Raw genomic sequence first — 12,602 nt, 5'->3', positions numbered from 1 at the left:
GGCCCTTTCTCCCCTTCCCTCCTCCGCTCACATCCCAAATTTCTTGAGAGCGAGCGGTGCCGGCTGGTGCTCTGCTCCCAGTCCCCAGCATCCCCCAGCCTAGCAAGGATGCTCGGACTCACCCCCGCTCCAGCATGGGAGAGACGGGGAGCTTGTCCCAGTTCAACCCTTTAGCAAAAACACACAGTACGGGGGGAGGAAGGTTGGGGATGGGGCCACTTCTCTCCAAAACATCTCCCCTAGATGTGCTTTATTTACCTCCTCTTGTCCCAAAGCAGCACACACCCCTTCCCCCTCTCTCAGCGCCTTCAACAATTTATTTTGGCTCATTAAATTTAATTAAGAACGGAGTAGGTGTTCCATGTTTATTAATAATAATAATAAAAAAAAAAAAAAGGAGGGGGGTGAAAACAGGGGCGTAATAACCTCCAAGAGGACTAAAATAAAGAATCGCTATTCAGATGCAGGCAGCCACAGTGCAATTTTTTATTACTTTTTTTTTTTTTTTTTTTTTTTGCAGTGTCTTTTTAAGAGCATCTAAGCACACACACATAAAAAGCTAGAAGGCATGCATTCCGGAGTTATTCCTATGCATATCCCTGCAATAATTTTCCGCTTTCCTTCGATAAAATTGCCAAATAATAATGAATCATTTCATAAATAATGGGTTTAGAAGCTTATCAGGGCAGGCGGGCCACTGCTGGGGTTTTATCTCTCTCGGCCACATTGCAGTAGTGTTCCGCTCTCCATACTAAATAGGAAACTGGACGTGATGTGGAATTAGAGCCTACCCAGCTGAAGCCACCCAACACTTACTACAAATATAGCCGCGATGCGTAGGCCACAAAATGGCTCCACTCACTTTTCCCAATGAAAAGCAAATGGTGAGTAAAGAGGAATCGGCCCTGCAGCGAGCTGGGTGGCGCGATGGGGTTTTGGGGGACTCCGGCGGGCAGCGAGGGGGCTTTGGGGGGGCTTCTACCCCATGTGAGAGGCAGGCGAGCAGGGAAAAAAAACACAAAACCTTTTCCGCGGTTGGGTTTTAATCTTTTTTTTATTATTTATTTATTCTTTGATGCGGGGTGGGTGGGTGAGGAGGAGAATGCGCTTTCCCCTTTGAAACTGTGGGGTGCGACTACCCCACCGCGCCGGGAACCCAGAGGACCAGCCGTGGGTGCGAAGAGCCCACCGGGCCCGGGTCCCCCAGATTCTCCCAGAGGAAAAACCCCAGGACACGGCATGGCCGACGGCCAGAGTCTGACCGCTTCTTCTCGGGAGTGGGGTCCCCTCATATCCCGCTCCCTCCCGCCCCTTCGTTTTGGGGCGATTTCCCTACAAACGGCCGGCGGGAGAGGTGTGCTTTTGGGCTGGAAATTTCCTGTCGATCGGCTGCTGGAAAACAAAAGGATTTTGCGGAGCAGAAGCGAGCAGGCGGGGAATTATTGCCCCCCCACCTGCATTTCTCCAAACGAAACCACCCCAATTTAAGGCAAAACACTGCAGATATCTTTGCGCGTTTGTGTATTTCGTTTTTAACGAAAGCGGGAGGAGACGCCATCGGAATTATTTTTTTTTTCTTTCTTTCTTTTTGTACGAAGGGGTAAACCTTATTTTTTCGTGATTTGTTTGGCGGTGGGGGATGAAACCGGCCTCGCCTTCCTGTTGCTTGGCGGCAGGGAGCGGGCTCACCCCTCCGCCGGCCCGGCCCCGGCTGTCGCGGCTCCTCGGCCGGGAGCGCGCCTGCTAACGGGCCCCTTGAGGAATTTAATTTGCCCCTTTAGGAATTAAATTTTCCAGCCGGACGAGGGAGAAACGCCGCCGCTTCGTGCGGGCCCATTGGGAGAAAAACAACCCCGTGTCCGGGCCCGTCTGGGATTTCCTCCCGGAGAGACTGGGCTTGCAGTGCGTCCAAAAAACCGCCCAATTCGCCCCAAATATAGGGCTTTTTTTTTGTTTGTTTTCACGCCTTTTTTTTTGTCCCCCATTTATTTTTTTTCTTTCCACGCCAGGCCATGCCCGTCGCTCGTTGTGGCCCCTTGTGCGAGGCGGCGGCTCCCGGCGGCGGCGGGGGGGGACCCGGGGGTGGCCGCTGTCCCCTGTCACAGGGGCCGCCCCGGGGTGCTGTCCCCTCCTTCCCTCTCCCCTGCACCCTTCTCTCTCCACTGATCTTTGGCAATCCGGACCCACGAGATCCACCGTCTCCTCTTTTTCTCCCCCCCCTTCTCTTCCTCCCAGGATTTAGCAGTTTTATCCCGATGCGGGTGTCCTTCCTCTCTGTAAAGTCGTAAGTACCTTGAGGTGGGAGGAGTAAATTCAGCCTGACACTGAGAGCGCTTTTGTTGAAACAGGAGAGACTTGCGGTGTCCCTACTTAAATATGACACATGTGAGTAATCTCTTCCTATACAATATCGGAATAGGCAATTAGATTTTTCTTTTTTAGAGGGCTGGCGGGGAAGGGGCTGGAGGGAAGGCACAGAGCTTGTGCTTTTGGTTGGGTGGCTGTTTTGTTTGGGTTTTTTTTTAAATTTATTTTTCAGAGAGATGGTGAGATATGGCCAAAAAAGGGGTTTCTCTCGCAATTCAGCCCATCAAAAACGGGGAAAAGAATTACCCAAGGCAAAGGAGCGAGAAGGATGGGCTGCAGCTCCCTGCTCCGTGAAGCTCCCTATTTATATGGGGAAAAAAATAACCAACTAACCAAACAAACGAACAAAAAATCTAAAAGCGAACGAGCGGATATGTGGGAGAAAAAGCGTGGCAATAATCTCCATATCGCTGCCTGTCCTTGGCGCGAGGTGCCCTGTCGCGACAACATTCGTTCTATGGGAGAAGGGGGACAATGCTGAGTGCGGCCGCGGCCGGGCCCCTTCCTCCTTCCTGCTGTAGAGAGTGCACAGGGGGATTGGCTCCGTTAGGGGCTGGTTTAACCCCCTCTCCCCCAATAGTGTTTTCGGGTATATTTCGCTGTTTTATTAATAATAATAATAGTAAAAATTAGACATGGGAGAAGAAGGTTGAGGTTGAAGAACCTTGAGGTTGAGGCCGCTGCTGTCAGGCCGGGCCGCGATCGGGCTGGCTCCGCAGGCTGGCAAACACCGCCGGGGCCCCCCATATGGGGAGAAATACCCCGCAAAAAAACGGGGGTGTGCCTGTGCCTCCTCCGTCATTTGGCCGCATAATTTAACTCGGCGCGCCGGGCGCTGGCCGAGCCCCTCCGGCTGCACCGGCCGCCCCGACGGTGCCACCGCTCCGCGGGGACCGGGGATGGGAGGTCGGGCCGCTGGTGCGTCCTGCGGGGCCGGGGCGCTGCGGGACGTCAGAAGCGCCGCACAGCTCCGCCACGCTCCGTGACGTCACGGCAGGGCCGCTCCGTGACGTCACGGCCCCGCACGGCTCGGGCGCGGTGGACCCGCAGACCCCCCGGTGCCGCCGGCAAACTCTTAAATGATTTTAGGGTGATTAGTAACACTGCCCCCGCTTCTCGCCAGCCAGCTCTGAGCCCCGAAGCGGCCACCCCTGTCGGGGCGGTACCTGGGGAGGGGTAACCCCCCACACACCCCAAAACAGGGCCGCCCCTCACCGCTGCCTCTCTCCGCAGGACGATGGACAGGCCACCCGCCCCGCCGCCCCCCAGTGACCCCCGCGATGCCCGCCCTCCCGGCGGCAGGACTCGGAAGCGGAGACCACGAGCGAGCCGGAGAGCAGCCGCGGGGGCATGGAGGCGCCGGCGGACCCCCAGCTGCTGCTCAACGGGGCGTCCAAGGAGGCGGGCCGGCCCTCCCCCGGGCCCCCCGCCGCCCCTGTGCCCGTCATCGAGCTGGTGCGCCGGGGGGGCTCCCTGGACATAAAAGGCCGGGAGGCGGCGGGAGAGGCGATGCAGAGAGTGCCGGGTGCCGAGCCGTGCCGCGCCGCCGAGGCCGCCTGCGAGGCCCGCATGGTGCAGCTGAGCCCCCCCGCGCTCCCGCTGCAGCCCCACGGCAGGGCCATGCTCTACAACCTGGGCCAGCCGCTGGCCACCATCAACAGGTCCGTGTCTCCCCCACCCCGTCCCATCCCATCCCATCCCCGAGGGGTGTCCCGTTCGAATGCGGTGCCGGGGAGGGAGGTGCGGGCAAGAGAGGGGAGCCGCAGCATCTCTTCCTCTGAGCGGGACTCGGGGCTTAGTCATCGCGGGTTTGCATGCAACTTTGCAAAGGAAGAAAGGGAAAAGGGCAGAGGGAAGGGGAAAAAAAAAAAAAAAAAAAAGAAACGAAAAACTGTCATTCCCAGGAAAAAAAAAAAAAAACCAAAACCCACAGTAGAAATGTCCCGGAGGTCCATCAGTAAACGGGCGGACTCTCTGTCCTCCGATGAGTTCCTCAAATAAGTGCAAGGGACAGCAAAGGCTCCGGCAGGGGCTGGGCCAGCCCGGGGGTGTGCGGGGACGGACCCGGTGCGGACCGGGCCCGGCTGGACGTGCGCGCCCGCCTGCGGGAGGGCACAAAGCCGCGGGGATGCGTGCGGGTTTTGCCCGGAGGAACCAGCCCGGATGTCCCAAGCTGCTCACATCCCCCTGCCCACGCTGCGTGTCCCCAGGCGGCCGCGTGTCGTGTCGCCTCACGACCCAGGGCTCGGCTTCGTGAGCCGTGAGCTCGCTCCCAGGTCACGGAGCAGCTCCGCTTCCCGCCGGCCCCGAGCCGCCCCCGGACGCTGCCTGCCCTCCCCGGGGGCCGGGCCGGGGGGATGCCGGAGTGTCCTCACGGCCCCTTTGCCTTTCGTTTGCAGCGGGTTTTTCGGCGAACCGGACTCCTTCTCCATGTACGGCAGCAACCGGGTGAAGCGGAGACCGTCTCCGTACGAGATGGAGATCACAGACGGTGAGAGCATTTCGCCCCCGCGCTGGGTCTTTAGGGGGGTCCGCTTCTGCTGAGGGGGGCAAGTTGCTGCACGGTGCCGTACTCCGGGATTAAACCCCCAAATAACAGATAACAAAAGGACTAAACCCCCAAACCGTGAAATGCGAATAGGATGCCTGGGGAGTCAGGGTGGCTCTGCGGCAAGGCTCGGCATCGTGGAGCCCACACCGGTCCCCACTAACGCCCAGCAGCGTGATCGGTGGGTTTGACTTCACCCAGCGAAGCAGTTGAGTGTAATGGCTAATTGCACCCTTAGAGATCAAATCTGAATGAAGATCCTCAATGCAAGTCTTTGTTGAAGTGCAGATCAGGGCCATTGAAGTGAGATGCTGTGTCTGTAAACCCTTTCAGCCAGGAGACATTCGCAAGGCAGACCACAGCCTTGTGCAGAAAGGACAATCTTCCTTAAAACTGCCTGGAAGCAAAGAGCTAACCCTGCACTGAGGTCTGCAAGGGCTCAATGGGACTGCCTTTTGCATTTTAATTCAGCGTACATCCGCACCTTGCCGCTGTCTGCGGTGCAGAAGCATCCCGCGGCAGAGCGCGGGAGCAGATACGGCGGGTGACAGTCTGGTGTCTGAGCAGAGATCCCAAGCATGGGCATCCCTGTCGGAGCCGCGGGATAATTTCAGAGAATAGAAAGGAGGGAGAAGACAGCGCAGGGTCCACTGCCTGCTCCCCGGCGGCCGGCGTGGGGTGCGGGATGCGGCGCGCAGGCGGCAGCGCTGCCCACGCAAAGGGGTGTTTGCAAGAACGATTTACACGTGGGAGGCTAACCCGTTTATCTGCGGAGTTAACGGCCCGTACACATGAGATCAATTGAAATGTGCTTTCTCTTTAGCAGTTGTAAACACTGTGTTTCAATTGCCGGACAATTAATTTTGCTTCTTTTTAGCTAGCTGTCCCTTCCCTTCCACCCGGCTAATCTAAGATCAAATCATAATCCGCATCACTCTAAAGCAATACACCCCGAAATGACGGGTTTAGGGTATTATCTGCGTTAATCAGTCCCTCTCTCCCCATTCTCTGCTCTCCTGGTCCTTTCAGACCGGAGCCCCGTGGGACAGGGAGATGTCACAGCCCCAGCACAAGAAGGGCTTTTTGTCTGGTTTTCGTTTCTGGGGCTTAATGGTTACGGTGAAAAGTCCATCAAATCACGTTGTCCGACTAAAGCTTGCTATTTAATTAGGTATTAAGGATTACAGACATGGTTGCAGCAAAGTTTTTGGGTATGTTCTTTGATTCAGGTGTACAGCTTGGGCCCGATCCTGCAAGTTCTGGCTCATGTGAATTTCCAAGACTGGGCTCAACACTTTTTTGGGGGAGAAAAATATGTATCAGACGATGCTGTCTAAACAGGAGCAATTTGTAGGAATGTACATCCCATGCTGAGGTGTCTATGTGGTTTGATGGGCTTCACTTATTGCCCTGGTGGTCACCTGCCAGGTGACATCTATGGCACACAGGAACATCACTCCTAAGGGCTCCCAGCCCTTGGGAGCTGCAGAAGGGCAGGAAAGTCTTGCCAGGCACTTGGTGTTTGATCTTTTCTGTAAGGAAATTAGTGGAGGTTTTTTGTAAATATTCCTTTATATATTTTGTGGAAAGTTTGGTGCATTTAATGTCTTCTTTAAAAATAGCTCCAAATGGAGCGAAAACCATGGAAAAGTATCTGCAAAAAAGTATATGCTGGAACTTTGGAGGCTCATCTTTTTATTAGTTTTCCTTAGATCTCTAATTACAATTTTAAAATCATCAGTCAATCAATTGGAACAAAATCCAGGCAAAAATTCTCATCTGACTGCTTGAATTAATTAAGAGGCAAATTTCTTTATAAGAAATAGATCTTCTATTATAACACAGCTATGGGGCATTTTAATTTTCTCTATTGCTTGACATGTTTTGGCCCAAACCCGACCTCTTTCTAAAAGATAGTGTTAATTCAGTTGATGCAGGAATGAAGAATCTGAGCAGTGTCAGAATTTGTGTTATACACTGGAGCTTGGTTTGGGTGCCCCTGGATAAAATTAACAAGTCCTTTTTTTTTTTATTATTTCTGACCTATTTATGAATAGATACCTTTTAGTTGTCAACTTTCAGTGAACACAGACACATATTTGAAGCCTGTGAAAGCTGGAAGTCTCTTGAGGTGTTTTTTGGGTCTTGTTTTGTTTTGTTTTTTAATGAACAATATCCAATGTGTAGGTTTTTTTTTCCTCATAAACTTATGGGAGCAAATAGGTTTCAAGCTGCATTTTTTTCTGGATTAAAGGCTGGTTTCTTTTTCTTTTCTGCAAAGAGCATTAAAGTGTTAAAACTGTTATATTGTTGTAGTAGGTTATGGCACATTCTTCACTACCTTCTTAGTAGTGCTATTGAGGTCCCCTTGGTCCCCACCACAGAGCAGACTGTGCACATTAGGGACAAGAAATCTTCCCTTTCCATGAGCTCTTGCAAATTAATTCATACAAAGGGCATTATGTGCTGTTTGGGGGTCAATATTGCCTTCATTAAAGAATCAGACTGGAATCTTGGAGGCCAGGGAGGCATTTCTCATTTCTACATCACTCAGCTTATCACATGGGCTCTCTGTGATTTCGGGGGGGTTCCCTGCTCCTAAACATGCTGTGAGGAGAAGTGGCTGCTCACACTCTGGAGAAGCTGGCAGCTTTAACCTGCCTGCTTGGGAGTGTGTCAGCTTACAAACCCTGCAGTGCAGGACGTTCTGTGTGGTGTGCTGGACTGAAGGCACTCAGTTCCCCCTGAAGTGTGTGATGGTGTTTAATCAGCTGGAATGTGGGATTCCTCTTTTTGTGTTGAGGAAGGTGGAATCTGTCGAGGTGCAGCCTGACTAGCATGCTTCCAAAGTTGCATTTGTTCAGCTGCTCTGTCACAGTCAAGGCAGCCAAGGGTTTTGCTAGACAAGAATAATGATGTTTAAACGTCCCACGGGGTGCTGTTTTCGCTGGGTGATGGCAGAGCTGTGGCTTAAACTGTTTACCACAGCCAGGGACTTGCTCCCTCCAGGAGGGAGTAATTAGGCAAGTGCCTCAATGTGGGGAATACAAGGGAGACAGGGTGGGGATGGGGATTCCACATTTTTTGGGGGTACAGTTCACTGATGTGTTACCTACAAGTCTTTGCTTCACTCTTTGTGATGATTTTCATTTTATGTGATGCTTCCCACCCTTTGGGAGCTTCTGCCATGGTCACTCTCCCAGATTTCAATGAGATCGATGTGACCTTCCACTGTTGATGTCTCCTGGAGACGAGGATGGAAAGGATGTAACAGTAAAAGCATCTTATGGTAGTGTTCCCTCATGTGAGCTGGTTTCCACGGACCTGCAATGCTGATTTACAAAACTGCTGCTCCTGTAGCACAGTAGTTTTGGATAGATGTGCTTTTGGGTCTCTTCTAGCACAGAAGGAATGTTTTTCTCATGGCAACATGAGTTACCCTGGTGATATGAGAGGAGAATTGGTGTGTTTTGTGTGTCCACCCTCTGTAACATGCCCTGCCAGAAATATGGCTGTAAAATTTCAGGGATTTAATTGGAGTTCACATGTAACTAAGCAATTTTTTCACTTCTCCAGTTAGTGTCAGAGGGAGTTTTTGCCCTGTGGCACTGATATGGAGAGAGACCAGGAGGCCCTCAGTTCAGCTGTGAAACTGTTTCATCCTCCACTCATGATCACCCTTCCAACAAGGACACTGCCTTCACTCTGTGGGTCACATTGCTACCTGTCCTCATTGCTGTGGGGTGAATCCCATCACCTTGTTTCATACAAAATACCCAGAGAGCTGGTGGCAACCTGGTGGTCTCTATCAGCACTGGATCCTGCCTGCAGCAGGGAAGGTCTCTGGATTTTAGAGTTGTCAAAGCCTCTGCTCAAGCCAATTTCCTCCCGTCTCAATTGTGTGTCCTTTAGACACTTCTGGGATAGAAAATAAAACTACCTAGTGAGATCAACTTTTAATAGGACCTTCATTGCTGAGTTTCCCTTGTTGATGAGCTGAGATACCCTAAAGGCATAGCAGCCTTCTGCACACATGCCATGGCTTAAGCCTTCTTCCTTGGAGAGGTAAATTTAGACATCTGAGGAGACACTCAAAGAGATGCAACTCCGTTTTTCCCTTCCACTGGCTTGAACAGAAGTTATGGCTATCTCAGCTCGTCATTTCAGTTTCCAGTTAGCTGGAAACTCCTGTTTCACTGCCTTGCTGATGTCAGTCACTAGAATAAGTCAGTCAATTTGGGAAACAGGGACCTATTCAGCAAAGTACACCTGACCTGTTATTCCCCACTCCTAACTCTGTCTGGTTGGAATTCCAGGTCCTCACACGAAAGTGGTTCGCCGCATTTTTACCAACAGCCGGGAGAGGTGGAGACAGCAGAACGTCAACGGGGCCTTTGCAGAGCTCCGCAAGCTCATCCCCACCCACCCGCCCGACAAAAACTGAGCAAGAACGAGATCTTGCGCCTGGCTATGAAGTACATCAACTTCCTGGCCAAGCTGCTCAACGACCAGGAGGAGGAAGGAAACCAAAGGGGTAAAGCGAACAAAGACTCTGGGATAGTCCAGGAAGACCTCCTGCAGGACATGTTGTCTCCTAACTCTAGCTGTGGAAGCTCCTTGGACGGAGCGGCGAGCCCGGACAGCTTCACGGAAGAGCACGAAGCGCTGGACTCGAAGCACACGCGGAGCCTGCACCACGCCATCCTCCCCGTAGAAGGCAACGCGCAGCGGTGATGACCTTGGCGCTGCTCCCGAAGCACCGAGGGAGGGGGGAGAGGCAAGACCCGAGCGTGAGGATGCCGGAACTTGTGCTCGTCGGGATCTGTGACTCTGCCTTTCCCCGGGGAGCTCGGGCTCCCCACTCTCCCCCAGCCCGGCACGCTGGCTGAGGGCGAGATCAACCCGGATGGACGCTCAGTATTTAGGTACGTGATCGTACAAAGAAGAAAAGCATTGAAGTCATCTTCGTTGTACATACTGCTCGTGACGTGACCCTGAGGAGGGGGAGGAGACGTGACCAGCGCCTCTCCAGCATTTAGAGGGCTTTCAGACCACGTGATGACCACTGCTTTTTAAAAAGTCACCTGGTTGAGGCGTGAAACTCCTCTTTCACTGCTGGAGGAGGCCACTGACGCTTTCCTGCTCCACGTGGTGCTGGAGACTGCTGCATCATGCCAGTGCAGCACTTCTCCAGCCTGTGGCACACACAGCTGGTCTGAACAGGAGCTGGGGCCACGTGTTCCTGTTGTCCGAGAGCTTTTGACTGTATCTTTTTAAAGAGGTGCAAAAATACCCTCAGCAAAAGAACTATTAAAAGGATTAAGACTATTTCTTTCTCTCTTCTTTGTTTCTTTCTTTTTGTTTTTGTTTTGTTGGTTTTTTTTTTTTCCTTCCCCTTTCTTCCTTTCCCTTCTACCTAACTTTGGATTGTTTGGGGTTGTAGTATTTATGACGTGGGATTACTTCTGTTTAACACTGTCATGCAGTATCCATTGAAAGAAAAGGTACATAGGTGTTTTCTGCCGCCCTCCCAGTCCCTAATTCTTCTGCTGGTAACACTCAGCAGGTGAGCTCCAAGACTGTTGTGGTCTACTAGAGTTTTCCCAGTGGTTTCTGTAAGGGCCAGAATTTCTCTAAAGAAAGATGAATTTCAGATTCAATAAGGGAAAAAAATACTTACTAGTGGAGTATCTCCTTGGACTGGAGGATTTTTATTATCAAAAAGTGACAAGAAGGTGAAAGGAGTCAATGATGTATCAACAGTGTGTGTGTACATAGGGTTATAAAAGGGTTTTAATGGTATGCTTTGAAGTTTTTGATTTTATTGTGTGAAAATGGTGGTGGTTCAGCTGTGCCAATGCCCGCAGTATGGACCACAGTGCTGGATTTATTCTGGCACTAGAGAGGTCCTTGCCTGATGAGATTGGTAGGAGCTCACAGCCTCTCTGAACCTTGGGGGAGGAAGAACTAAAACTAGTGGTGGGATTAGCCTCCATTCCCAAGTGCTCAGATTGCTGCAAAGTTGATATCTGTGACTGAGATGGTCCTCTGATCCCTGCTGCCTGCCCAGGAGGGTGTTTGGGAAACAGGAGAGCAGGAGGCTGCTGCTGTGGGGCTGGGAGATGAGGACCACACTGTGCTGCCACCACTGCATCAGTCCCGTCATTTCCCACCCACCCATTGCCTGATGGGGTAATTGCCCCAAGTCCATCCTCTCCTTCTGCAGAGATGTCAAGGCACAGAAATCTTTACCATGCTACAGTAAAAAAAAAAAAAAACCAAAACAGCAAACCACACACAAACATCCTTTGGAGGGGGATAAAACTTTTTGAGGGGGACACCTTCCACCTCACTTGTTTCTTCCCCAGGATGCTGAGGTACAAGGGAACACAGAGAATTTGAGAGGGTGTCTGCAAGCCCATCCAGGGGGCTTGATTCAGAGCTCTGTCATTTCCATCCCTGCCTGGTTTTGATGCCTCTTTGTAAATAATAGTTAAGAGTCTGGCGTGTGGCTTGGCACGTTAGGTGGAATTAGTTGCCTGAGAAGGGATGCTGACCCATGTAAGGATTTCCAAGACCTCCAGTCTTGGAAAGCACCAATCTCCCCCACCTCAAAAAGGGGAAAAGGAGGAAAACTCCTCCCTGAGTCTGGATTGCTCATGCTTGGGAGTTTTTACTACAAGGGGTTACCCACAGGGCTGTGCCAGGGAAGAGGAGCTGGCAGGTGACAAAGTGACACCGAGGAAGAGGTTTGGGCTGGTACTGGTGCCAGGGGTAGGAAAGGCAAGCAGTGGGGGCTGCCAGGGGACCCTCTGGGAAGGGAGGGGGTTGCTGTCACACAGGTAAAGCCATTCTTGGTTTTAAAAATAACCCTTTACAACCTTTTTATTAAACTGTTGCAAGAAAAAAAAAATCACCAACATTCAGAAATTCCTCATTCCACACAAATTTATTATTTTTTTGTTTAAATCTTTTTGGTAGCTGAATAGTTGGGAAAATGGTACAACCTTGGCAGCACCCTCAAAAGCCACCCCCCCCCTACACCACCACACACATGTGCCTGCTCGTAGCCCTTGGCAGAGCGCACTGTAAGGTCTCCTGGGGTATGTACAGTTGTACTTAATTGTGATTTGAATGGTACATTTCCTCTGCCCACCTCTCCTCCTCTCTGCTTCATCTCTCGCTGTGTGAACCATCATCCCCTGTTTCTGTTGGGAGCAGCGCTCTGGGGCAATGTTGTACCGTGTGAGTGAATTCCTGCCTTACGATTTTGGGGTTTTTTTTTCAGCCCCCTCCCTTTCTCTGCCGCCCTCCCTTTGGATTTCTGCATTTTTTCTGCAGAAATGAAGTAACCAGACCTGGTACCCTGAGTCTCAACCCACTGTGGATGTGCTATTTAGAAAACACATTTGTTGTAATGTGTGTGTATATATAAATATATATATATAATGAATATATCAAGAATATTTCTAAATAAAGTTTTACAAAGCAGCCTCCACTCGCTGTCTGCCTCTGTGCCACCTCATCGCTCTAACCCATCATTACTTTGGTATTTCACTGCGGGGTGAAGATGCCAGGGTGGCCCATTCGCAGCCACCCAAAGCCATAACCAGGCAGCAAAAACCTTGCCAAAGGATCTACTAAAAAAGGATCTACTAATTTTTTTTTTTTTTTTTCCCTTGCTTGA

General features: G+C 51.4%; 1 protein-coding gene across 1 annotated transcript; it reads left to right on the top strand.

The window, feature by feature from the left end:
* Positions 1 to 763: 763 nt before the first annotated feature.
* TAL1 (TAL bHLH transcription factor 1, erythroid differentiation factor) lies at positions 764 to 12,403 on the top strand. The gene is given in 7 exon segments (XM_050307257.1): positions 764 to 884; positions 2,236 to 2,284; positions 3,601 to 3,658; positions 3,661 to 4,028; positions 4,767 to 4,858; positions 9,232 to 9,348; positions 9,351 to 12,403. Coding segments are annotated over 6 exon segments (963 nt in total). The 5' UTR covers positions 764 to 884; positions 2,236 to 2,255; the 3' UTR covers positions 9,650 to 12,403.
* The last annotated feature ends 199 nt before the right edge of the window (positions 12,404 to 12,602 follow it).

This window comes from Myiozetetes cayanensis, unplaced genomic scaffold (assembly GCF_022539395.1).
Source record: "Myiozetetes cayanensis isolate MyiCay16 unplaced genomic scaffold, myiCay2020 scf12, whole genome shotgun sequence".
NCBI classification, from domain to species: Eukaryota; Metazoa; Chordata; class Aves; order Passeriformes; family Tyrannidae; genus Myiozetetes; species Myiozetetes cayanensis.
Note: the sequence above shows the minus strand (reverse complement) of the source record. Positions and strands in the feature narration are given on the sequence as shown.